General features: G+C 39.2%; 2 protein-coding genes across 7 annotated transcripts; one reads left to right on the top strand and one right to left on the bottom strand.

Moving 5' to 3' along the window:
• Positions 1-1,396: 1,396 nt before the first annotated feature.
• LOC121762594 (serine/threonine-protein kinase CTR1-like) lies at positions 1,397-10,241 on the top strand. Of its 4 annotated transcripts, none has more exons than XM_042158530.1 (17): positions 1,397-2,258; positions 3,457-3,758; positions 3,834-3,978; positions 4,248-4,351; positions 5,465-5,673; positions 6,265-6,360; positions 6,478-6,663; positions 6,780-6,820; positions 7,027-7,095; positions 7,180-7,280; positions 7,378-7,462; positions 7,594-7,692; positions 8,195-8,263; positions 8,363-8,494; positions 8,953-9,047; positions 9,421-9,622; positions 9,751-10,241. In XM_042158530.1, exons 1-16 carry the CDS (start codon positions 1,662-1,664, stop codon positions 9,530-9,532), a joined length of 2,442 nt encoding a protein of 813 aa, XP_042014464.1. In that variant the 5' UTR covers positions 1,397-1,661; the 3' UTR covers positions 9,533-9,622; positions 9,751-10,241. The 4 variants fall into 4 exon arrangements, with proteins under 4 accessions (XP_042014464.1, XP_042014462.1, XP_042014465.1 ...); XM_042158528.1 differs by having other exon boundaries at positions 6,265-6,381; XM_042158531.1 differs by having other exon boundaries at positions 1,399-2,258; positions 6,286-6,360.
• A 660-nt stretch (positions 10,242-10,901) lies between these two features.
• On the bottom strand, positions 10,902-14,258 carry LOC121762609 (heat stress transcription factor A-3-like). Of its 3 annotated transcripts, XM_042158559.1 has the most exons (4): positions 13,449-14,257; positions 11,737-12,532; positions 11,256-11,361; positions 10,902-11,121 (listed from the first exon to the last, which is right to left on the bottom strand). In XM_042158559.1, coding segments are annotated over exons 1-4 (1,341 nt in total). In that variant the 5' UTR covers positions 13,887-14,257; the 3' UTR covers positions 10,902-11,120. The 3 variants fall into 3 exon arrangements, 2 of the variants coding, with proteins under 2 accessions (XP_042014493.1, XP_042014492.1); XR_006042257.1 differs by having other exon boundaries at positions 11,256-12,532; positions 13,449-14,256; XM_042158558.1 differs by having other exon boundaries at positions 10,902-11,361; positions 13,449-14,258.
• Between the last annotated feature and the right edge of the window lie 11,803 nt (positions 14,259-26,061).

Here is a 26,061-nt window from a genome sequence, read left to right as displayed (position 1 = left end):
CATGTTCAACATAAAGTAAACAAGAAAAATTCATGTCTTGCTTTGCTTTATCAATCTCATAGCTTTTTAGAATTGGGGTGTGAGGTGTAAAACATGTATAGTACAAAAAATGAGGATCAATGATGTCTCAAAACTGAGCCATAAGGCATTATTTATAGTTGGAAAGAGTTCGAACTTTAAAAGACAAAAATCTGGTAAAATTCACGCTTTCCAAACTAAGTCAACGCACCACTGGGTTGTCAAAAACCTATTCAGTGGTGTTTGGGACTGAAGTCATCTGAAAATATGATTATTGCCTTTTCTACTTCAATTAAAGTCATCCATAATCAAGTCTCTTAAATCGTCAGTATCTTTTGCGGCCCTCATTCTTTAAAAATATCATCATACGTCTCTAAGATTTGTTGTAATATTATTAGAATTAATTTTGCATTTTAGACATTTCTTTTACATGGCATCTCTCTCCTTTATTTTTAAAAAATTTTCCTTTCTTCTTCTTGGTACTTCCATCTCCTATCTCATAGTACTATCTTCTTTCTCCTCTCTCCTTTTTTTACTTTCTTCTTTCTTAGTTACACGTACTAAATGAAGTTTAATTTTCCTAAAACCTTTGTGGCACTATTAATTACTATTTGAATGTATTGTATAAATTAAACAAAAGTTAAGGTATTTCAAATTCTATAATTAGGAAATAATATGAGACCTATTTGTATATACAATCTATAGAGTAACTAGTTGCACTGCTAAAGACTTATTTGGTGCTTATGATCGTAGATTAAAAGTTGGTGTCCGAGTTTTACTACCCCAACGGAGTCCTTCTTCGACAACTTGAGCAAACTCAGAAGTTGGACCGGAGGGTAAGGTACTTGGTTGCTTGATCTGTTTTGGTTTCTTCCGTAGTGATGTGTTGCTCCTTTTTTCATGGGTTTTCAATGTTTTGCTTGTAGTTTCTTTCTCTGTTTTTTGTGTGTGTATGTGTTAGTGGCTAGCTGTTGTTTTTAGTTGGTTTTGCTGTTTTTTAGATCTTGTCTTGGAGTTGTTGTCTTGTGGACTTTTACTCACCACCTTGGTGGTTTAAGACTTTTTTATTATAAAAAATTTGGCATCACGAAACAAATCCTTCTATGAGTTACACTGAAATTTGGAAAGAATTCATTAAAATTGTGGAATGAATTGTGTTAATAATTTTACGTTGCACACAAAGTCCAAACTACAAAAACAGAAAAATCGGCGTGTTATGTTGCAGCGCTGAATGTAGTCGTACGAAAAAACATCCACGAGCAGGTTGTGCTCAACAAGGACGAGCACTTGAGCACTACGCAGATTACAATGTGAAGTAAAATTGAGGAGGATTAGGTACAAAGATGGGTTAATAAATCCATTAATTAGCCTTGTATGTGGCCAACCTCCAAACATGTAATGATGAATTATACTCCATAACCTAGGATTCTATGTGAAGGTTGAAAATTGACCGGGAAGAATAATAGGACTACGCCATTTAACTGAAACATCCCACTTTCCGACAATCGCAAGCGGAAAGTAGGAGACAAAGAGAGAAACAAACAAAATCTTCACCAGATAGCCAACAACCATACAAATTAAAACCATGGCTGTGCTTCAAATTCAATGAATTCCGATCTCATGCATTTACTGCCTCAATTCCAATGGAATTGCCCGGCCGACGATCCAATTACACTTTGCTGAGCCAAATTCCCGACGACCCGCCCTACCGCCCCAAATACTCCGCCGCCGCCGCCGCCGCGCCGCCGCAGCCCTACTATTACGAATCGCACTCCGGAGACAAGAACAAGCTCGGAGGAGCCACCGCCTACGACCGGGACGCGATCGATCAGCTGAAGGTTTCGCAGCAGCAGAGCCGGATCGGACCGACGTCGTTTGCCGGCTCTTTCGGGTTGCAGAGGCAATCGAGTGGGAGCAGCTTCGGTGAGAGCTCTGTATCGGGGGACTATTACCCGCCCTCTCTCTCCAATCCGGATGGGGTTTTTAATCATTTCAGCGACGGCGGCAGAGACCTCAGGGCTAAGGCGGAAGAAGCGTCGGCTAGGGGTGCCGGGAGCTCGTCGTCGCGTAAGAGCTGGGCGCTGCAGACGGAGGAGAGCTACCAATTGCAGCTGGCCTTGGCTCTCCGACTCTCCTCAGAAGCTACCTGTGCTGATGACCCTAATTTGTTGGATCCGGCGCCGGATGAATCTGCTTGCCGCCCTTCTTCTTCAGCTGAGGCCATTTCTCATCGATTCTGGGTAATGTCAACGATATTAGTAGCCATAGGGTTAAAAGATCATGCTCCTGTAGTTTGAAAGCCCATTTAGACAGTGAAAGATAAATTGGGAAGTGACAATTGTTGGAATCAACCAAGAACTAGTTCCTATAGTTCGAAAACATTATTGAGTAACTTATTACACTTCTTTATGAGGGATATTAGTGGCAACGCCAACTCGAGTAGTGACTGGTGGTTTGCTATTGCGTTTGTACAAGTCCTCGTTTATAACATTTACTTATTTTAGATTCTGGACTGTCGACATTCGGTGTGTTTATTTGCACGTACAACTCGAGTAGTCACCTGCTTCTTGCATGTCTCTATATCACGGAATCAATTTTCGAGAAACATGTATTTGTGAAAAAGGATACCCGTAGATAGCTGGTCTAACCTTCTGGAGATGTGAATCTTTTTGTAGTTAGATTTATGAAGACGAATTGCAATATAATATCCCAAGTGTATGTTGTTAGTTGTCTATTTAGTGTCTGTTCTAATCTTTTGTGATCCGTATCTTTGAAAACTGAAAATAAGAGTTTGATGTATTCCCCTTCATGTCCAACCAAGACACTAGCATCTACATTAATGCAGTATACGACAATTAACTAAATGGGATGTCGATTGACGCCAGCAAATAAGATCTTGTTATAATGACATCTGATATCTATGATAGAAAGTGTTTCCGTCGTTAGTAAATACAATTACAGCATGTTTACCCAAACTGCAACATAATAAAACCAAAATTAAGCCTGACAGTTCCGTATTTTGTCGTATCTTAGTTGGTAACTTATGTCGCTTGCTATAAGCATTGAAATAAGTGATTTCTGTATAAGGTGAAGTTGCTCTGGCTTCCAGGTATTTAATCTTTAGTAAGGACCATATCGTCTTTTTTTATTCGGAATCATTTGGGACTGTTCTGTGACGTAGTTGATAGTCGTCGTCATTATTGTTGGTGATACTTAATCAACTGATTTGAGAATTTTGTAAACGTAATATGGAGAATGGCTATCTAGGTTAAAGACTGCATAAAGAAACAGGGATATCCACAGGTCTTGAATAATATTCACACGGCACATATTAATGTGGCTTTACTTTAATGTAATATGATATGATGAGTAGAATAAATTGTGTATCATATTTCTACTTTATTGGGATGTCCAAATTCATATATTTGTTTTCTTCAGGTAAATGGCTGTTTATCATACTCCGACAAAATACCTGATGGGTTTTACTCCATTCACGGGATGGTACCGTATGTCTGGGCTGTATGCTCTGATCTTCAGGAAATTGGCCGAATTCCATCTCTTGAATCAATGAAGGCCGTTGATCCTGCCACTATGTCTTCTGTCGAAGTAATTGTAGTTGATAGACATGGTGATCCTAGCTTGAGAGAGTTGCAAAATCAGGTTCATACTGTATCATCTAGTAGCATTACAACTAAGGAAGTTGTTGGCCAGCTTGCAAAGATAGTTTGCAATCGTATGGGGTGAGCACTTTCAGTTCCTACTGAAGCTTTCCAGCAAATTGATTTGTGTTGTAATTATGTTTTCTTTTTTCTAAGGCATGCAGCTTCTAATGGGGAAGACGACTTAAATCAGATATGGAAACAGCATAGTGATAACTTGAAAGATTGTTTAGGGTCTGTTGTTCTACCTATTGGCAGTGTGTCTGTCGGCCTCTGCAAGCACAGATCCTTGTTATTCAAAGTATGCTCTCTACAATTTGAAGTTACTTGTTATTATTTCCTTTCAAAATTAACTCTTTCTAAGTTCTAACAGACCTGTATTTGACCTAGATACCCTATATACCGAGTAGTTATCTCGGCTATGTCCTAAGAGAATGTCCATAGTTCTTTGCTTTAAAAAATATTAATAGTAAAACTGAATCCAGAGAAGACAAAATTGACAGTGAAGATGTCTCTTGGAAATAGTTTTCCTTGGCACCTCATCTATTATTAATATTATTATTTTGGCAGGTTTTAGCCGACGTTATTGGATTACCTTGTCGGATTGCGAAAGGATGTAAATTTTGTAATCGAGAAGATGGTTCCTCATGTCTGGTTCGATTTGAGCTAGACAGGTATTTCTTATTCCTTGATGCATTGCATTCATTTAGTCCAGCTGTAACTTCCCAAGTTTATATCCAAAACTGAAGTTTCACATTCCAGAGGCTTATAAAAGATCTTTAGAATTAATTTCGTATTGTTGAGCGAACTGTTCGAGTACAGCTGCTCTGTTTTGTTCATATACTAATGGTAATTTCTAGATAGTGATGTCACCTCTAAGTATGATACGATCCCACATCGGTTTCACACGAAAGTGTGGAATAGCATATAATAGGGAGTCAACCCTTTACCTTTGACCATGGTTTTGGGTTAAGTTAGGGCTTCCTATCTTATATGCTTATCAATTTGGTGCGGTGAACGTGGATCCGGATGTCCTACGGAAAGGGGCTACCCGTAGGTGTGACCAAGGGGTGCCACCGAAAAAAACGTGGGCCCGAAAGGAAAAAGGGCCGTAAAGCGGATGGTGGGCCCGTGGCGTGTGCCGTCCGTGGACGTCCGGTTTAAAAGAGGGATGGATTGATACGATCCCACATCGGTTTCACACGAAAGTGTGGAATAGCATATAATAGGGAGTCAACCCTTTACCTTTGACCATGGTTTTGGGTTAAGTTAGGGCTTCCTATCTTATATGCTTATCAATTTGGTGCGGTGAACGTGGATCCGGATGTCCTACGGAAAGGGGCTACCCGTAGGTGTGACCAAGGGGTGCCACCGAAAAAAACGTGGGCCCGAAAGGAAAAAGGGCCGTAAAGCGGATGGTGGGCCCGTGGCGTGTGCCGTCCGTGGACGTCCGGTTTAAAAGAGGGATGGATTGATACGATCCCACATCGGTTTCACACGAAAGTGTGGAATAGCATATAATAGGGAGTCAACCCTTTACCTTTGACCATGGTTTTGGGTTAAGTTAGGGCTTCCTATCTTATATGCTTATCAAAGTATGCTCTTACTTTGTTGGTTATTGCCGTTCTGTCAGTTGAGGGGAAATTTGACAAATGGACTCTTCACGTGTCGTGTCTGAACATCCTAAAGATATAAAGACTAATTTACTGGCATGTTGTGTTGGTGCTGTTACTAAAATTCATTTGAGGTGTGTGGTTGCTCACTGTCTTAATCATGTTTCAAATCAGGGAATATCTTATTGATCTGATTGAGAAACCAGGATGCTTATGTGAACCTGATTCTATGTCAAATGGTCCATCTACAATCTCCATTTCTTCTCCATTGCGTTATCCGCGATCCAAGAAGGTGGAGCCTACAATTGACTTCAGGCTTCTGGCGAAACAGTACTTCTTGGAATATCAATCGCTTAACCAAATATTTGATGAATCATTAGCAGGTGATTTTCTATAAAATTGACCCTTCCTGTGTTTGCTCTATCTTTTGGCAAGTCTCACTAGCCTTCCCTTGGCTATATGCCTATATCACTACCTATTCAACTTTCTCAAGTATACTAGCATTGCTCGTGCATCACATAGTCACATGTAATACTAATTTTACCCTCTGGTTGTGTTCTGTTTATTCATTTTTCTTTATATTTCTAACAAGTTTTTAAAGAAAAATACTGACGTCAATAATATTATTAATACAGTAGGCAGGATCTCAACATTAAAATAATCTGATTAGTTACAAACTATATAAAAAACTATCGCCTGAATTTATTAGGTAGTAACTTCTGAAAATGGTACAGATGGTAGATATTAGTATATTTATTAAATCCTGCTTCATGCAGAGCAGCATTTATTCTTTACTATTCTGTGTTGATGACACGTGATTTGGCACTTAGTTGCTTAATTAGTGTAATTTGATTTTATTGGTCAGTTCTATGGGTTTAGTGTCTTTAGCCCTTGAGTATTGAAAAGTTCCTTCTTTTAACTTTTTTCTTTTCTTTTCCTCTTCCTTGTTTCCTTTTTTGGGTGGGTGGTGATAGCTGGACCTGTTACTGATGCAGGTGCTGGTGATTCCATATACCCTAGACAATCAGAGAAGATTAATGATGACAGTACAGGCACTCCTCCAAGCTCAAGTAAGGAGGAGGAAGTTTCTTGTATGCCGCTTTACACACAAACTCTTGGATGCATGTTCTAAACTACAACCGTTGCTTTCCCAAACATCTAATGCTCAGCATGCTTTAAACTCTCAGATAAAGTAAAAGGCTCAACACCTTTAAAGCCTCCCCCTCCAGTCCGGCATAAAGTTGTGCCAGGTCCCAGAGGAAATGGAGGAAATATGTTATTTCAAACTAAATCAAGTGCTGAACTAGCCTTTGATATTGAAGAGCTGAAGATTCACTGGGATGATCTAGTTATAAAGGAGAGGATCGGGGCAGGTACTTATGTCTTGTGATTGCAAAAATATATTTTTAATTTGTCATATTTTGGGAACTAGAGAACATGGTATTCTTGTATTCTTCTTAATTATTTGCCCAATGATTTTCAACTACAGGTTCTTTTGGTACAGTTCATCGTGCTGAATGGAATGATTCGGTATGATATCCATCCTTCTAATCTTTAAAGAGACCTTGCATGTTAATGCTGTTGTGACTTGAGCTGGTCACACTAGTTAAATTGGAAATTTGATTCTATGTCATGTGCTTCTGTGATGTGTAATTTCTGAGTATCTTATTTTCCCTAAATAATATTCAGTATTTTATATAACGAGTTTTTATCTTATAAGAGATTGTATCTTCCAGGATGTAGCCGTCAAGATTCTTATGGAACAAGATTTTCATGCAGAAAGGTTCAAGGAATTTTTACGAGAGGTACATGCCAATTCTTTCTAATCTTTGCTTCAACCTGCCTTCTTTGTGCAATATGATGTTGTCTTGATCTTTTCACTGGGGCAGGTGGCAATCATGAAAAGATTGCGCCATCCAAATATAGTGCTCCTTATGGGAGCTGTGACAGAGCCACCAAACTTGTCAATAGTAACAGAATATTTATCCAGGTATTTGTTTGTCATTTGAATTCCAGATGTTAAGTCTTTAGTTATCATTGATTACTTTCAGTTTTCTAACTGTTTATGCATTTGTCTTTCTCTCCAGAGGTAGCCTGTATAGGCTATTGCATAAACATGGTGCAAGAGAGGTGTTGGATGAGAGACGTCAGTTGAGTATGGCCTATGATGTGGTAGGTGTTCAATTTGCTTTGTTAGGATTGTAGCAGCTCCTTTGTTAAAATCAAGTCCCATGTCAGCCCCGTCCCCATCTTTTCAGTTTAATACTTTTGGAGATTTGACAAGTGATTAATTTCTCCTACAGGCAAAGGGGATGAATTATCTTCACAAACACAACCCTCCAATTGTTCATAGAGACTTGAAATCTCCTAATCTTTTAGTTGATATAAAGTATACTGTTAAGGTATGAAAAATGGGTTATCTAAAGGATGGGTACTTCTGCACGATATAAAGCTGAGGGGCTTGATAGGCATGTTATGGATATGATCCAATACTAACTATGATGTACTATTGTTTGTGACTTCATTACTGTTTCTAATGATAAGTGATACTTATATGAAGCTTTCAGACTTTTATGGGCATGGTTCCTGGTATGTGAAAATATTGTTTGAACATGGTTATACATTAATCTAAGTATCTAACGATTCTAACCTGCGTATTTTTCTGGACTAAAAGCTAAGATTTCTTCTTAACCTTGAAACGTTAACTCCCTGTAATAGCCTCCATGTGATTGATGTGTGATGCATGTCACAGATTGCCATATTCTTGAAGCAAGTAGGCATGTACATTATAACTCATTGTGTCCTCTTTCATACAGGATTTCCCTCTGTCAAACAATCTTGTTTACCCTTTTAAGTTATTTCATTTATTTGCATGGAATCTCACCTATAAATTATCTGCATCAGGTATGTGATTTTGGTCTTTCCCGTTTCAAAGCAAACACATTTCTTTCTTCCAAGTCAGCTGCTGGAACTGTAAGTTTGCTGCAATTTTGCAATGATCTGATGCCATGAGCTTTTTCTTGTTTGGAGAGTTTTCATCAATTAATAAGGAATTAATTTGTTTACTGATAGCCTGAGTGGATGGCACCTGAAGTCCTCCGCGATGAACCATCAAATGAAAAATCAGATATATACAGTTTTGGTGTGATTCTGTGGGAGCTGGCAACCTTGCAGCAACCATGGGGCAACTTGAATCCTGCACAGGTTGGTGAACTTGCTTTGAAAGGCATAAATAATTGTGGTCAAGTCCATTGCCATGCTGGTTGCTAGATACTAACAAATTCACAGTTTTGCAAAATATACCTTGACCTCCTGTTGGGAGTGGAAAAAGTCGATGGCATGGTTTTTAGTTACTCATACTTTGTAATAATGCATACTGTAAGTGGTACTCACTGTTACATCTACACAGTGACATCATTGTATGGGTGTTCTATTTTAGTTATAACTGGAAGAGGTTTTTAGTGGCAAGATTATTAATGTTAATGTTTAAGTTAATTACAAGTCGGCAGGTGATGTGTGGCTGTCATTCTACAGGGGAAAACTAAATAATGCATCCACTAAGTCCCTCGCGAGAATTTTGCTGTTTCTTTTCTTGCTGTCATCATTCTTAACATTCGGTTTGAGCCCAAGTAAAAAATTTGACTTCTCTTTTTGTCATCAAGGTTGTTGCAGCAGTTGGTTTTAAGGGAAAGAGGCTCGAAATTCCTGAGAATATGAATCCTCAAGTTGCAGACGTAATTGTAGCCTGCTGGGCCAAGTGAGTATGCTATCTTTTTTGATTTGATGTTTGGAATGTACTAGTTTATTTAGTAGCTAAATTGTAGAAGTTACATGGTTTGGGCAGATGCAAACCGGAGAAACTGCATGGAAAAATGGTTTCTCTCTTTCCTAGGATGCATGTTAGACATCACATACATAAACAAACCATCACATACACATACACATACACATTCCATAATGTCACCTAAAGTTGAGCAAAGCATGAGAAAAGAAAGTGATCCACATAAATGGTTAGTTTTGTAACTGTAATGGAAGAGTCGCTGGACTGAGAATGTATTTATCATCTCCAAAAGTAGACTAGTTCCCAGCTGAACATACTGCTCATACTGACTTTATCAATAAAACTGCAGCGAGCCCTGGAAACGACCATCATTTTCCAGTATAATGGAATCTTTGGCACCACTAATTAAGTCTCCATCAAGAATCAAACCAGCTGGCCGTGCTGAACTACAACTAATTTGAAGATTTTGGACATCAGTAAAAGCTCACAAATTTTCTGCATGGATTCTTCTGATCAGTTTCTAGCATGAAGGCTGCTGCTTGGATCGCAAGGTTGTTTATCTTGAAAACTATCAACTTATTGAAATCTTTTCTCTGCACTAGTAGTCTAGGGTTTAGGGTTGGTTTTGAAGCTGCAGAAAATTCTTTGATCGAACTTCGTCTCTTTATTATTGTTTCAGGTGTTCTTGTGTACATAAAAGCTAGTAGTTGAAATTATTGATGAACTGGCATTTTTGCAAAGGTTGAAGAAGGTGTGATCATTCTTAAGGTATTCTGAGAATTTGCAATTCCTTTTACTAGACATTCAAAAGAGACTGCTTAGCTCTATGCACTCCCAATTGAAGCCAGAAACAGAAGCGTGCATATAATTATTTAGCGATATTGTTTTATAGAGCATGTTTAAAAAAAACTGCTCTACAGAAAAACCCTAATTCATATACAATTCTCAATTTTGTGTCCAGCTTTTCAATATAGTATATGTTAAATTAGGGCATCACCTGGAAATTACAACGTGGATGTTAATGCAATAATAATGTGTATATATGTTACTACTACATTGGTTTGTTTGTTTTGTAATTTTTTTACTAAAAACTGAAAAAGTATAAAGAACGACTGACAACTCAAATAAATTTTGATTTGAGAGTGGAAATACCATATCAATTTTGTTGAACTTTCGTTTCATTGTACTTTGTTTGGATTTATAATAAACTTGTGGGTATATGATCAATTAAGTAATTTTTGTGTAGTACTTATTGTTTCAATTTTTAAAATAAAATGTCTAAGAAAAAAGTTTGTGGTGATCATGATATTGCTGTGTATTAAATGGTACTAAGTGGTGAGAAATTTTTTAGGTAAACACTTGAAACATAAAATAAAACGACTATTTACCTTAAACTTGTCAATGCAGTTATTCTCATAGTTCTTAGTGTAACTAGTAAATCATCCACTAGATTTATTAAAATCTTTTGCAATTGAACAATGAATTTCTGAATCATCTACGATTAATTTTGGTCATTTAACTTCATAGGAATCTGATGTTGCTACTCTATAATCTGTATAGAGGCCTTGCCGTGCAAGGGCGGCTAATTTTTAAATTATTTAATGAATTTAATTAACTGAACTTAATTCATTACTAATCTTTGTTTAGCTAATTATAAATATTGATTATAGATTATTACTTATTTTGACCATAATCCTAATTATGATCTAATTAACTCCTAGTTAGTATTAATCAAGAGTAGCCGATGTCCGCACCCATAAAATAGCTTCATAAAATAGTAGTACTACTACTATTTTATAATTTGAACACACCATACAATGGAATTCAAAATGTTACATGACCAAACCTTCATAATCAATAAATCAGTTTCTCATTCTTCAACATACCAACGAAAATACATGCGTCAATCAAACATGATTTCAATATCGTGTAAACACAATCTGCACAAAGATACATGGGTCGATGGATAATTGATCCCCTGTTTTCTGCTTTGGATTTCTCCTCTCCAAGTTTGCTTGCCTCAATACTGCAGATTCTGTTCACAGCTTATCTACGTGCATTTTGCAAAGATCAACTTATTCAATCCATCAAAGCATGTATATGATCGAGCGATATATAGGGAAGAATAAAGAATGCAATCAAATACTGATGGATGAAGATGAAAACACTTCAAAATTTGCTTACCAGTGGTAAAGAGTGTTGCGGAAGCATCTTCTCGTGCCCTCTCGTGTGTGCTTGCCCATGCGCCCACAGCTTAAAACAGTTAGTAGGATTATGCAAAAGCTCATAACTGTTGCATAACATGAGAAACAAAAAAAATGAAACAACAATGAATATGGGAAAATGATTGAGGCCCAATGATCAAATGCTAAAAAGTAGTAGTCAATAATAATGATGATACTATTATTTATGGTCCATCAAATGAATTTAACTATACTATGAAGAAGGATCCAAGAGAAATCTCATGGATCCAACTTCTTAGAATAATCATCTCTATTTTGTTGGCCTTCGTTATCTAACTCACTAAAGGGAGAGTCTTGGTTCAACCACTTGTCAATTCCCCAACTTCCTGCTCTCTGCAGTGAACCTATGTTCCAAACATCTGATATTTCTGGCGTGTCGTGACTGCTAACATTACCCCACAACTCAGTGGAACTAGACATACCGGCACTTGCTCCAAATCCCGTGCTCCAAAGACCCTCCTCAACAGCCATAGTCTGAGTTTCTGCGGTTGAGAATTCAGGAGGCGTCTTCTCCTCCACAAAGTCCTCTGGAAACGTCATGAAATATTCGGCACCTGCAACAACACCCTTGCCTTTAAGAACTGCTTCGCTGGACTCTGGTTCACTGAGGAATTCATCCATCCTTGCGTATTCACTTAGTGAAGTATCGTCAATCCCAAATGGCACGTCTCCCATCATACCTTGCAAGGGAGGACAGGGAAGTTGTTTGGGCATGAAAGGATTGCCAAGCTCATCTTGGCAGCTCACAATCTGCCGTTTGGGGGATGAATCAGACGTACCAGATTCGTGCGCTTGATGTTTCACAAATTTCCTCGTCGTTCTTGGGGAGGTGAGGCTTTTTTGTTGCCTCATCTGCTGAAAGCGAGTTAGAAAAGCTGGGTTCTGAAAGATCTTTCCTAAGAATGAGACCATCTGTTTCTGCCTTTTCTCTGCTGTCTGGAGCTTCTCGTTAACCATTTCCATATGCTTAACTGTACCACGCTGCTGATGCTGCAATTCAACCACCTCCTGCATCATCGAATGCCTCTCTTTCCTCAGATGTTCCATTTCACCTCCCAATTCAACTCTGCCTGCCTCATCAGACAATCCAGACGAGCTTCCAGTATGCTGAGGATGTAACGATTTGCGCCTTCGGATATTTTTCAACAGATGCCTCTGCCCTCTCAAGAATCCCTCATTTGCAAACTCCCACTTATCTGCATCAATTTTGCGAAATCCCTGCGCAACGTAAACAAAATATTACACACCCGAAACCCATTCCCAACAACCACAAGAAAAGCTTAAATATGCACAAAACATATGCATAGGTCCAACGTCCATACACCATCTGCATCATGATACAAGTAATGAGATCAGTACAAGTTTATATCCACACATAATTTCATGCAAGAAATCAGTCACGTACACAATCCCAAGTAAATCTTGCACAAAAAGCTTATCTTCTACCTGTGACGAGATGGGCATTCCAGTTCCTCTACTCATTTGGAGGAGGAGGTAAAGCATAATGTGAAGTAGTGTTAGTTCACAACATGATTCTACACCATGGTTCAATCATTTACAGCAGCTGTTACAGTCTCAATATAGAACATTCATCCAAGGAAAACAGATACACAAGGTGTGAAAGGTTTTGGTATTATCTATACAAAAGCCTTTGCTTTCCATTACAGATTATATCACCAAAAAAGGTTCTTCTTGAATCTTCATTCTAGCAATATATAATGGCAGAAATAATATACACATACATATATATACAGATATTCCTGAAATTAAGTTAAATATATGAGCAAAATCCACCATTGCTCATTCCAATGTAGGGGCAAGGTCCGAAGAACATAGCAACCACTGCACATGAAGAGAGAATATCATCCAGCTCAAGATATCAACATCAAGAATTAGGAATACAAATTGTCTCCGAATTATATAAATCTCAGGACAAATTACATCTCATTACAGAAAGTCCTTGTTGCAGAATGTGGCTATATACAATTTTCCAGAAACATCAAAACAGAAAAAGAAAAAAAATACATAAAGAAGAAGAAAGAAACAGGATTTACATAGAAAATTTTGCATAAACAGATATCAAACGCAAATAGAGACCAACAGCATCCGATACAGAAATGAAATCAATACCCACATATGTATTGAGCTGACGCACAAAACTGGAGAAATTGTTGTGCTTGAAATATCTTGGTAAGACCATCCTGGCAAATTCAACAGGATCCCACACCACAAAGCTATCGCCTCTTGCACCCCAAGCAATGATCTTATCCAACGAAGGATCATCCACCAAATCAAACGTCTTGCTCAGAAACGGCGGAATTGGAGTTTCATACAGAGACTCCAACGGCTGAGGGGCACTCACTAGACTCTCCCCGAAGTCCGGTTTGGACTCAAATTGGGCCTCAAACGACTCGAAGTTCATCAAAGGAGAGAATGGCGGCGGTTCTAGAGACAGAGACTCTGTCGAGAAAGGAAATGGCGGCGGAGTTGGGAACACCACCGTAACAGGTGGTTCGTCACCGGAAGGAAAACAGGGCATTGGAAGAGTGCGAGGGCGGTCATCAGGGTTCATTACGGTTTTGGCTCAAATGGCAAGATTTTCGAAGCAGGGGAAAAAATATCGGAACGCGGAGAAATGATCGGCAAAAATGTGGGTGGGGCTGAGGTATATATAGGTATTGCCCATCCCCAGACAAAATCCAAATAAAGAAAAGAAAAAGGGAAGAGAAAAAATCAGGAATTTTTGCATAAGGCGGTGGAGCTACGCGGTTTCGTCTCATTTTCCAGTTCTTCATCGCACTTTCGAGCACAAAAATTTGCAATAGAGTAAAGATACCAAGTGTGGGGTCGAGGAAGACAAGATATTTTGTGGGAATTTGGATCTGGGCTTCTAAACTGGACTGTTGAAGGTTTGAATTTCGTAGGCGGCGTCACCTGATATGAAGGTTTGAGATTTTGTGTGTTTGTCAACCAATCAAAATTTGGTCAGAATTGGGGAAAAATCTGATCTTTTTTTCTGGTGTGGGTTTAAACTTCCAGATTAAGTAATTAAACAACTAAATTTTGATTAACTGTGGTGTGCCAGGTGCGTGTGGGAATTCTGCCAGTGGTCCAATCCACACGTGCTATATTGGACATGAATTAGAGAGATTACCTTACCGCCTCTTATTATATGTGTACAATAATTACAGCCTTATTAAACAGAATAGAATTATAGTAGTACTTAGTTTTCTTAATTAATAAGATTACATTGGCATTGAGAATATTTATTTTGTTCATGGTCTCTATACTCTATTAACAATTTTTTTAAAAATACATATATTACCTTCGCCTTTTAAAAATATTGTAATAAGTGCCGAATGCAAAAATAAATTTTAGTAGAGATTTCACTAAATTTTTTCATACTCTCTTTGTCCTACAAGAGTATGCACTCTTTTATTTTTAACCCGTTTCAAAAGAGTTTATATTTTCTAATTTCAGAAAGTTTTTCTCTCCAATGAAGTGGAACTCATTCTCCACTAACAATACTTTAATAATTTTTTATTTCTATCTTTCTTACTTTATCAATCATGCATTAAAACTAGTGTCCAACCAAAAGTGTATTTCTTATGGAGCGGAGGGAGTATATATTAAAAAATCACAATAATAAAAATTATCAAATCCATAGATATCTAATACATAAAAATAATCCAACCATCACCTTGCATTTTTTAAGGAGACGTTCCATCTTCTAACTAAGCAAAACTTACAAAATTTATTAGCAATGTAAACTTTTAGAGTATAAGTTTATTTTCTCCCAGAATATCAAAATAATGAGAAACACACAAGAAAATTTACAAATCTAAATTATCTAATACACTGTGATTGATTGTCGTTTGAAATTTGTGAAGAAGACAGGTTGTAATTCTCATTTGAAATTTTTGGGAGAAAGATTCGAATTTTTTTTGTTGATTGTTTGGAATAAATTAAAATGGAATAGAGCTGAACAAGATAAAACTCTTTTCAGTTTTCAATAAATTACTTTTTAAGTTTTAAATAAAAATTTAGGAAACAGTTTAAAAAGTGTGATACTATTAACTTTAAAATGTATTGACAATTAAATAATATTTGTACAGCTAAATCGTGCCACCGTTTAAGTAGGGATTAGGGATTGACTTTTTCTACATTTGATAGCTCTGAAATTTTTCGGCAGACCCGGTAGAAAATAACCGGGTTTCACTCGGAATTGGGATAACCATCAGCGACGGAGGCAAATCACTATCGGCTGAATTGGATATCTATCACAAAACATCTATTCTTCTACCAAACAACATAATATTGGGAAAATACTATCCCCAATCATCTGAAAAGCTTCCTATGTGTAAACCCATGAAAAGGATTTCCGCGAACCAATCACACCCTCATTTAAGTTTATCAACTCTTGTTTATTTCATCTTCTTCCTCTTCCCAATTCTAAGCTGAGGCCATTGTTTTAAGAAGTTTTCTCTGCAATTTTAGTTTTCAACCCCTCCTTCCTATTAAACCTCTAACAAGTTAGACTTCAAAGATATTATCTTGGTGGGGGCTGAAGATAGTTTCTAAATTTTTTGAATTTTTTGCAGTAGAAATTTATTAAAAAAAATGTTTGGGAGGGGTTTAAGCCCCTCATCTCCTCCACTGATTTTAATTTGTTTTGGTTTATTTTTAAAATTAGAAATTTTCTATTTTAGAAAACTTTAATCTTTCTAATTAATGAGATAGCACTCAATCTCCACTTACCATACTTCACTTATTTTTTCCTTTTGTCTCTTTCCACCAACATTTATGTCAACCAGTCTATATGGTTTGTTTATACTTTGTAGTTTATCATTTTTGTGTTTTTTAACAAATTTTGCCATAAAAATTTGTTTTAATATTTATTAAAAAGAATTATATTTTCAATAAAAACAATATGAAAACATAATGATGTGGTTGGATTATCATTAATAAATTACCAAAAAAAGGTATGTTTGGACGGGGGAATACTGAAAATGTACAAGAAAGAAAATTAATTAGATATTAAAAGAGTGGTTAGTTGAGTGGTATACTAAATCTTTTATAAACATGAGTTAATGGATATTCATGAAACTAAAAATCATAATCTTTAATTAATCTCTTATTTTATTTGAAGACTATTTTCAAAAGTGAGTTGCTTGTCTAACCACATTCATCTCACTATCTCTCCATTGCAGTTCTGCCTCCACACCACCAAGACATTACCACATTCTGCAAACACATGAAATCTTATTTTAGAGGGTGCCACTCCTCTTTCTTTACCTTTTTTGCTTGAGCTTGTTTGCTGCTTTTACAAACTGATTGTGAATTCGTGAAGCTTTCTTCTTTATCAGTTGTGTTTCAAGATTTTAAACAAGTCAAATCAGACTTTTCCAATACCCTATTGCTCGAGATCGGACACTCGGTGCGGGTAATTGAGGTGTCATAAAATATATCAGTACATGTATCAGGTGCACATTTCTCCGATTTTCAAGCCCGAGTATCCATTTTTTGGATCATGTATCGGATAAGCTTGGATTTGCATGTGTTTAGAGATAAGAATTGTTCGGTATTTGTATACATTTGGCCGTTAAAAGGGCATTATTATATCGTATTCTCTATATAATGGTATTTTGACTTTTTTGTGTGAGATGTGCAAGAAAACATGTGAAAACAAGCCAAAAACACATTTATCACTCAAGGTAAGATGGAAAAATGAAGGAAGTAAGAATGTCGACATTAATTAGGCTGCCAAGATAATCTCAAAATCCTATTTCAAACCCACCATTCTTTTCGTCATCGAAAGAGTTTCGCAATTCCGGTGACTCGCCGAGTTGCAAATCAGCTTATGTGAATCCGGGTATTCACAATCATAGAATACAACGATGTCGAGGGCCATGGGTTGATTGGGATCCGAGAAGAGGGTGGAGACATGACAAGGAGCCAAGCCGAATTCAGAGGTCTGATTCAAACTGGAATTTTACTATGAAGATAAGATCCAAATGCACTCCTCAGACCACCATTGTCTTCATCGTCGAAAAAGCTTCACGTGAGTATCTTGCATGCCTCAATCAGAGCCCGGATGAGGAAGTTATGGTCATTTTAAGAAGGTCCCGCAATGTAGAAAGAAACACGCGGGCAGGTGTTTTGCCAACCCAAAAACACCCGGTCGGGCGTTTTTACCGAGAAATCAGTTTTGTCCAGATACTTCACACGGGCGGGTGAAATGAGCCGTGGAAAACACCCGGTCGGGTGTTTTGTCCGGGATGTGACTTTTTTACTAAGAATTGTTTTATTTTGCTTCTTTTTCACTCTAGTATAAATACTCTTGCTAGGGTTTATTTCATGGCAGCTTTGAACTCATTTGTAAACAAACAAAGTCTCAATATTGAGCATCCTTCTCCATCTTTGAAGACTTATCAAAATCCCTTGTGGTTGCATTTTAATCTATTGCCGGACTTAGATTGAATGTTAAGGTGTGCAATTCTAGTTCTTGTGTTGCTAGTTTTGTGCAGCCATTAGATTCTTGCTTTGGTGAAAGTTGCATTGGGTTTTCTTCATTGTTTTGTAGAAGGTCCATAGGTTTCAAGCATCTATCTAAATCATAACACCTTCATCTTCTTCCTTTTCCACCATTTTTATTGTTTCATTTCTTGTTGGGTATGTTGGGTTGTTGAAATATTTACAAGAGCAAGTCCGGGGCAAACATATGTGTCTTGAATCCTTAAGATTCACATTATTTGGTATCAAGAGCCATTGGTTCTTGTTCTTGTAATTGTTAGAAAATTATAAAAAAAAAGAAAAAAAAGAGATACTTCAAAATATATCCATGGGAAAATCGGTATATATATTGTTGGGTATGTCAAATTGATTGTTACAAAGTTGTAGGCCAAAATTACATCAATTGTTGAGTCTATTGTTGTTGGGTGAAATTGTCCACACAAAGTGTTTGTTGCTTTGTCCCATTGGCCTAGCACCTTACTTTCACTTATCTTTTGGCTTCTAGAATTAGTAATTACTTGCCTAGTTGCATATCTTGTTTGTGAATTGTGCTACCCTTGTGGATTAACATGTTTGAGAGCAAGTGAGGGAGAGTATCCTAGCCACCAAAATTTCTAAGCCCTCCGAGTGACATTCGGTGTGAGTTTTGGGGAAAAGGGGTACAAAATATGGGAAGTGAGCTCCTCACTAAATTCTCCATTCTCGGGTGTGTGTGTTGTTTGTGTTACTAACAAAAATGGACTTGTCCCTAGACTTATGCAATTTGTTTTATAGGTACTTGAAATGGTGAACTCTAGGCATAACTCACCTACAAGGGAAGACGCATCACCATCATCCGATGTTACTATCGAAGAGATGTTCTCCTCAATCATGAAGGAGATGCAAGAGGTGCGGGGCAGCGTGAATGCTATGCAAGGGGGCTTTACGATGTTTCATGAGGATATATCCCTCCTCAGAGATCGAGTTAGGCATAACCATTCCATAGTACTTAGTGATTGAGAGAGACATGATAGGAGTGGCTACAAGTCAAGGTACCATGATGATGGAGTTGATAGAGGGAGTAGAAGGGAACAAGTTCCAAAGTTCCATGGAGAGTCTCACTCTAGGAGGATGAGGGATCTTGGTCATCATAAGGTGCATGAGTGGTTAATGGGGGAGGAAATCTCAAGTAAAGCAAGGAAGAGCTCAAACCCTCGACATTATGGTAGTGACACAAGCCGATGAAGCGTCCCACCAAAGAAGGTGGACTTATCTTATCCTAGCTATCACACCAAGGTTTCGTCGTGGTTGTCATCCAACTTCCCTCCTTCAAAGAGCTTGATTCAAGGTAAGTGTGACGATGTTAACCACATTGTTAAAAAGCGTGTCAAGCATAGGGTGGATTTTGTTGCTAGTGATGATGAAGAGCAATGTGAGGATGAAAAAGAGTCCACGACCATACATGAAGAAGACGCACACCCAACTTTTAATGATGGTGTGTCTAGCATAGTGGAAGACAAAGATGAGTGTGAGCCATTAAAAGCCCTTCAAGTCTTGAGCATGAACGAAGCCAAATGAAATTGCTAAAGTAAATGACTACTTGGGGAATGAGCAAGAGAGAAAAGAAAATATAGAGTGTGAGAAAAGGCTAAAAAGTGAGATGCAAAAGCCAAGAGAGAGTGGTTGGGGTGAGTGTGAATCAAAAAAACCAAGAGAGAAAAACTACAAGCATGTGAGGAAAAAAAGTAGCTTGTTAGATTCTAAGATCAACCTTGGGAGGGCTCTAAATCACCATATTCTTTTTGCCATTGGTGAGGAGAATGACCCTTGTTTCACTAACTCTTATGACTTGTCTTTTCTCTTTGATGACTTTATGAGACAAGAATTGGGAGGATTAGAATGTGAACCCCGAGTCGTGGATGTACCGAGTAACTTCTTACCGGTAATAAGCTCATGGAAGCAATGTCAAGATGAATCACTCATAGCCCAATGTTCAAGTACACTATCCTTGCTTCCTTGTGGTGTTTCTTTGAAGTGCTTAGATAGGATTGATGTGTTGGACAATAATTTGCTTTGGAAAATTGATTTGAACCATGTTGAGCGTATCTTGTATTTAAAGCATGATTTTGTAAATTAAAGAGTGACACATGTGAATAAGATTGATTTTGCAAAGCCGACTTGTGATGATAGCTTTGTCATTGGTGATTTGTGGCATCAAGAGCTTGAATCTTCGAATGCCAAGTCTATCTTTGCATCATATGTTGACCCTTTCTTGATAAATCCATACATTGATAGGCGTGTCATTTCTCTTATGGATTTTAGCTTGAATGTTGGAATGACCTCCTTACATGCTAAGATGACTAAACTTTCTTTTGTTGGAAATTTTGAGTTTCTTAAGTATGTCAATGGAACTAGTAGACCTAAGATGAGTACATATATTGTTGATTTTATTCCTTGGTCTACTACATGCTTTTATTGGAAATTGTTAAAACCCTTCAATGGGATTGGGATATTCTATGGCCATATCGTGAAGAATTTTTCCACCCATGTGTCTCTTTTGGAAAGTATTGTGATTAATGGCACGAGAATGCATTGTTCCAATATTTATGGATTTGTTCTAAAATTGTTAGAGCAATTACGTGAGACTTATTTTGATGAGACTCTTATGCTATGTGTGGTTGCTTTTTACAAGTTTCATATGTATGGCTTTGTGCTTATTGTGCCTAGGAGTAAATGGATACATTACTCCTATATTTTGGACCATTTTTTGAAATTGTTGGGGCAATGGTGTGAAATCTACGTTGATGAATATATTTCATTGATTGGTATCTTTTCGTGCAAGCTTCATTTGAGTTATAATGAATCTATTCTATATGTTGAACATGAGTGTGTCAATTTGAGCAAGAATGATGTGTCAATGGTTGATGATGATCTTTTATTGCAAAATCTTAAGAATGAGATCTCTTTTGTGCTTGATATTCTCATTGCTAAATTCGATTTTGAATATGGTGGTGGAAGTTGGTTTGTTGATTGTGATTGTGATAACCATCTCCTTGTTAGTGAAATGTCTTTTGGGTTCTGAAGTGAAATCAACCTCTTGTAAGGTACTATGATATTTTATTTGGACTCGCTCGATTTTATAGGCGTACTTGATCGGGATTTGAGGACAAATCCTTCAAAAGAAGGAGGGGATGATGTGAATCCGGGTGTCCTAAAGAAAAATCGAAGAACCGGATTTGAGGACAAATCCTTTCACAAAGAAGGAGAGGATGATGTGAATCCGGGTATTCACAATCATAGAATACAACGATGTCGAGGGCCATGGGTTGATTGGGTTCCGAGAAGAGGGTGGAGACATGACAAGGAGCCAAGCCGAATCCAGAGGTCTGATTCAAACTGGAATTTCACTATGAAGATAAAATCCAAATGCACTCCTCAAACCACCATTGTCTTCATCGTCGAAAGAGCTTTACACGAGTATCTTGCATGCCTCAATCGGAGCGCGGATGAGGAAATTATGATCATTTTAAGAAAGTCACGCAATGTAGAAAGAAACACGTGGGCAGGTGTTTTGCCAACCCAAAAACACCCGGTAGGGCGTTTTTACCAAGAAATCAGTTTTTGTCCAGAAACTTCACGTGGTCCTTGATCAGTTTCAGTGCCGACTCGCGCTCCTCCAAGATATCAGCCACGATCTGATTGTGTGATGGTCGAGAATATGTCGCAAAAATATTTGGAGGTTCGCGTCCATATAAAGCCTGAAAAGGAGACATACTGATACTTGCATTAATGTTGCAATTCATAGCTAATTCCGCCCATGGCAAAAGATGGAACTAGCGTTGTGGTCGGTCATGGGGGCGTAGATATTGCTCGAGCCCATGATTCGTCACTTCCGATCGCCCATCTGTTTGTGGGTGGTAGGCTGTAGTAAATTGCAATTTTGTACCACTCAAAGAAAGAAGTTCATCCCAAAAGTCGCTCATAAAAATAGAGTCACGATCAGAGAGTAACCTGGAAGGAAAACCATGCAACTTTACCACCGTATCCACGAACAAGCTGGCGACGCGGGCTGCATCGAACCCGGGTTTCAGTGCACCAAAATGGGCATATTTCGAAAGACAATCAACAACGACCATGATAGCAGTATAACCCATAGACAGGGGAAGGCCGACAATGAAGTCCATAGAGGCGGCTTCCCAAACCATACCAGGGATCAAGAGTGGCTGAATTAATCCTTTTGGCTTATCTCTGACGTATTTGGTCGCTTGACATGTAAACAAGTTGCCACAAACTGATGCACCTTCGCGCGCAGTCCAGGCCAAATGAATGCATTAGCGACGCGAGCCAAAGTTCGTAGCACACCGGGGTGGCCTGCGGATAACGAAGAGTGACACTCCTCCAATATAGCTTTTCGGACAGTCGAGTTTGGGCTTACATAAATCCGTCGTTTGAAGCATAATAGGCCATCCGAAGCTGAGATATGAGGCACAGCTGACCCCTCGGCAGCTGCCTGCTGCAGCTGCACCAGATCCGACAAGCGCTGAGTCTCAAGCCGTAATTCGTCCATAATTGCTAGAACCGGTCGAACATAGAGGGCCAACAGAGTAGCCGTGTCTGGAGCTCGATCTTCGTCACAACGAGATAGTGCGTCAGTGACTATTTGACGCACCCGATTTGTATTCTATGACAAACGTGAAGCCCATCAACTTCCTAACATAAAATTGTTGGTCCGGAGTTTGGACCAGTTGAGACAATAGCTCCTTAAGAATGCGCTAATCATCGCGAATTATGAACTCCCGGCCCAAGAGATACTGCATCCACTTTTGTACAGCCTCGACGATGGCGTAGAGCTCCTTATGGTATGTTGAAGCCAGCCACCGACGGGGTCCCAATTTCTTCCTAAAGTAAGCAATATGATGGCCTTGCTGGAGTAAAACTGCTCCCACGCCGAAATCGGAGGCGCCAGTCTCCACGATAAATTGCTTCTCAAAATCTGGGAGATAGAGCACAGAGGCAGAACTCATTGCGAGTTTTAGTTCCTCAAAGCCTTTGTCGGCCGCGACACTCCATTTAAAGCAATCCTTCTTCAACAATTCAGTCAACGACGCTGCAATTACCAAATAGTTCTGCACAAAACATCGATAATAACCGATCAAGCCAAGAAATCCACGGAGTTGCTTGACAGTCGACGGAATGGGCCAAGCTACCATAGCCTCTATTTTAGCTGGGTCGGCTTTGAGTTTGCCTACAAAGATGATATAGCCCAAGTAGTCAATTGTCGAAACACCAAAAGCAAACTTAGATTTTTTCAAATAAAAGGAGTTCTCCTGCAGCGTGGCAAGAACTGTGCAGAGGTGTCGGGTGTGGTCATCGCCGCCACTGTTGTACACTAAAATGTCGTTGAAAAATACGATGACAAACTGAAGCAGGTATGGCTGAAAAATACTGTTCATGGCAGCCTGAAAGGTAGACGAAGCATTGGTGAGACCGAATGGCATGATGAGAAATTCGAAGTGACCATCATGTGTGCGAAAGACGGTCTTATGTATGTCTGCTACATGTATACAGATCTGATGATAGCCCGAATAGAGATCCAACTTTGAAAATACGCAAGCTGCATGCAATTCATCAAATAATTCATCAATAGTTGGAATGGGGAAGTGGTCCGGTGTGGTCTCCGCATTCAAAGCTCCACAATTAACACAGAAACGAAATGTGTCATCTTTCTTTCTGACTAGTAAGACCGGAGAGGAAAAGGGGCTAGTGATCTGCTGAATAACCCCCTGTGATAGCATGTCCTTGACCTGGCATTCGATTTCCGCCTTCGGAAAGTACGGATACCAATAAGGTCGGACGTTGACTGGCTTGACCAATGTCGGAATGTGGATACGATGGTCCCACTTGCGGGACGGAGGCAGCCCTGTCGGTGTCTCAAAAATCGGGGCGTACTCCTCTAGTGCCGCCTGGATCAGCGGGTCTGCCGGGGGTGGGAAAGCCGGTTGTGCGTCGGTGGGACTGTTGAATGGGATGATCTCAAAGACCTCTGAGTGACGGTCTTGGCCAATAAGGGAGAATAGACCATGATATGATATTTGTCGAGGAGTTTGTCTGCACCTTTGAGGATTATTGGCTTGTTGTTCCAGTCAAATTTCATAGTCAACTGACGATAATTCTTGGTGACATCACCAAGATCCTGCAGCCACTGAACACCAAAGATAACATCCAGGCCTTCCACTTGTAACAAGAATAGATCTATTTCAAACACGTGCTCTTGCAAGGAAATTGGATTCTTGAGGCAAGCATATTTACAACGAAGAGAAGCACCGTTACCCACAAAAACATGAAACGGAGATATATGGTGAAGTGAAAGAGTTAGCTGTTCAGCGACGGCGGGTTTGATGAAGTTATGGGTACTTCCGCCGTCAATAAGTACAGATACCTGCTTCCCATAAATCTCACCAGTGACCCGTATGGACCTCGGCCTCAATTTTGGTCCAATGATATGGATACTGGAAACATCCCCAGTAATAGCCATGTTCTCGGCCTCATCGTCATCAGAATGCTCATGGTCCTCGTTGTGAGGCAAATCCTCATCATCACTCCCGCCCATGAGGGCATAAAACCTCTTGTTGCAGATGTGCTCTCGGTTGTATTTTCCGGGGCAATACCAACAAAGGCCTCTTTGTGTGTGGTCAGCTCTCTCTGCTGCAGAAATCCGGACAATTGGGTAGTTCCGAGGGGGTTGCCCTTCACGGTTTCCATGGTTGTTCTGCTGGGCTAGTTTAGGATTGTCAAGAAACTTTGTTGTTGTCACAGGCTGGCGTTGCGGTGGGCGTTGGTCACGTGGCTGCCCGTTCGGAAGTGTGGCTGACGTTGTTATGGCGGCTGTGGCTGCTAGACCCGTGGAGATCTGCTGTGCAAGATCAATCGCATCACTCAGCATTGCTGGGCGCCTTGTCAACAGTTCGTGTCTGAGCGGTGCCGCCAAGCCTGCATTGAACAAGGACGTCAAGGTTGTATCTCCAGCGTTCGAAACCTTTCTGAGGATTGGTTCAAATTCTGTAAGTGGTCCTCCAAGGAACCAGTTTGGCGGAGAGTTGCCAAACGACCCACATAATCTTCATACAAGTCCGGGTCAAAACGACGTTTTATATCCATCAAGAAAGCATCCCAACCTTGCTTCTCATTGTTGTCTTCCCAATATCCAAACCACTCCACCGCAGAATCGTCTAATAAAAATTCCATTAGATATAAACGATCTGATAAAGGAGTAAAATTGTGGTTATAATATTTCTGGATCCTTTTAATCCATAAATTGACCCCATCTCCGCTGAATCTTGGCGGGTCCATCTTCAGTTTCATCCAGGACTCGGCGTTGAATCCCGATGGCTTCTCGGTAATCGAGCGAGGTAGATTCCAGCCCCTTGTGTAGGTAGTGGCGGTGACTTCAGATACAGAGCCGTCGGGTGGTTTTTTGCTCAAGTTCTCGACAGCCAAGAGTAGGCGGCCTAAATGTGCTTCGTTGCTCTTATTTGTTGCTGTTTGTTGACGTTCTTCGTGGGCAAAGTGATTCGACTGTATCTTCTTCTCATCACCGGCGAGACTGATCTTGATGTCGAACATCATCTGACCCAACTCCTGGATGGAGTAATCTGTGTTGACGGGTTCATCCCTTGGTTGCTGCGTGGTGGACGACATTGAGGTGATGGCGTGGTTGGAATGTTGAACAGCTACGGGGGAAAAGTAGATCAATGAACGCACCGATTGATAGGAATTAGGATCCTATCGATGCAAGCAGATCACAAAAATTGATAGAAAAGCTCGACGGAAAAAAGATAATCAATCCTAGTTGAAGTGCTAGGGCTTTTTGGAGACTAGGTTTGAGAAAAAATATATTTTATTACTTTAATTCTCAAGACTCGATCTAAGGGAATTCTATAATATATAGAATTCCCCCTGCTTGATTCGGACTTACGACCCGGGAAAGAATCAAGAAGAAAATAAAGTGTTCAACAAATAAGGAAAAACATTATTAAAATAATAACTAAAATATGGCAAGATCTTCAAGACTTGTAGCGTGCGGGACGCGACACATTCTTCTTGGGTCTTTCTTTGGGCTGAATGACTTGTTTGGACCTTGCACGTTGCTGCTTCATCGGCTGTTTAGCTGGAGTAACAGCTTTTGTGGTCTCAGGTTGAGCTGGTTGGGCTTCCGAGGTCTTGGTCTTATCAAATAACTAGTTTCACGTGGTTAA

Source organism: Salvia splendens, chromosome 13 (assembly GCF_004379255.2).
Source record: "Salvia splendens isolate huo1 chromosome 13, SspV2, whole genome shotgun sequence".
NCBI lineage: Eukaryota > Viridiplantae > Streptophyta > Magnoliopsida > Lamiales > Lamiaceae > Salvia > Salvia splendens.
Note: the sequence above shows the minus strand (reverse complement) of the source record. Positions and strands in the feature narration are given on the sequence as shown.

What these genes read in the sequence shown, in the direction of transcription:
- LOC121762609 (XM_042158558.1), bottom strand. Translation starts at nt 13,886, where the DNA reads ATGAACCCTGATGACCGCCCTCGCACTCTTCCAATGCCCTGTTTTCCT. An exon ending in TGCGTCAGCTCAATACATAT is followed by an intron (nt 12,533 to 13,448) that starts GTGGGTATTGAT and finishes TACGTTGCGCAG; the next exon opens with GGATTTCGCAAAATTGATGC. An exon ending in GGGATTTGGAGCAAGTGCCG is followed by an intron (nt 11,362 to 11,736) that starts GTATGTCTAGTT and finishes GTTATGCAACAG; the next exon opens with TTATGAGCTTTTGCATAATC.
- LOC121762594 (XM_042158528.1), top strand. Translation starts at nt 1,662, where the DNA reads ATGGAATTGCCCGGCCGACGATCCAATTACACTTTGCTGAGCCAAATT. An exon ending in TCAAGGAATTTTTACGAGAG is followed by an intron (nt 7,096 to 7,179) that starts GTACATGCCAAT and finishes TCACTGGGGCAG; the next exon opens with GTGGCAATCATGAAAAGATT. An exon ending in ATATAAAGTATACTGTTAAG is followed by an intron (nt 7,693 to 8,194) that starts GTATGAAAAATG and finishes TATCTGCATCAG; the next exon opens with GTATGTGATTTTGGTCTTTC.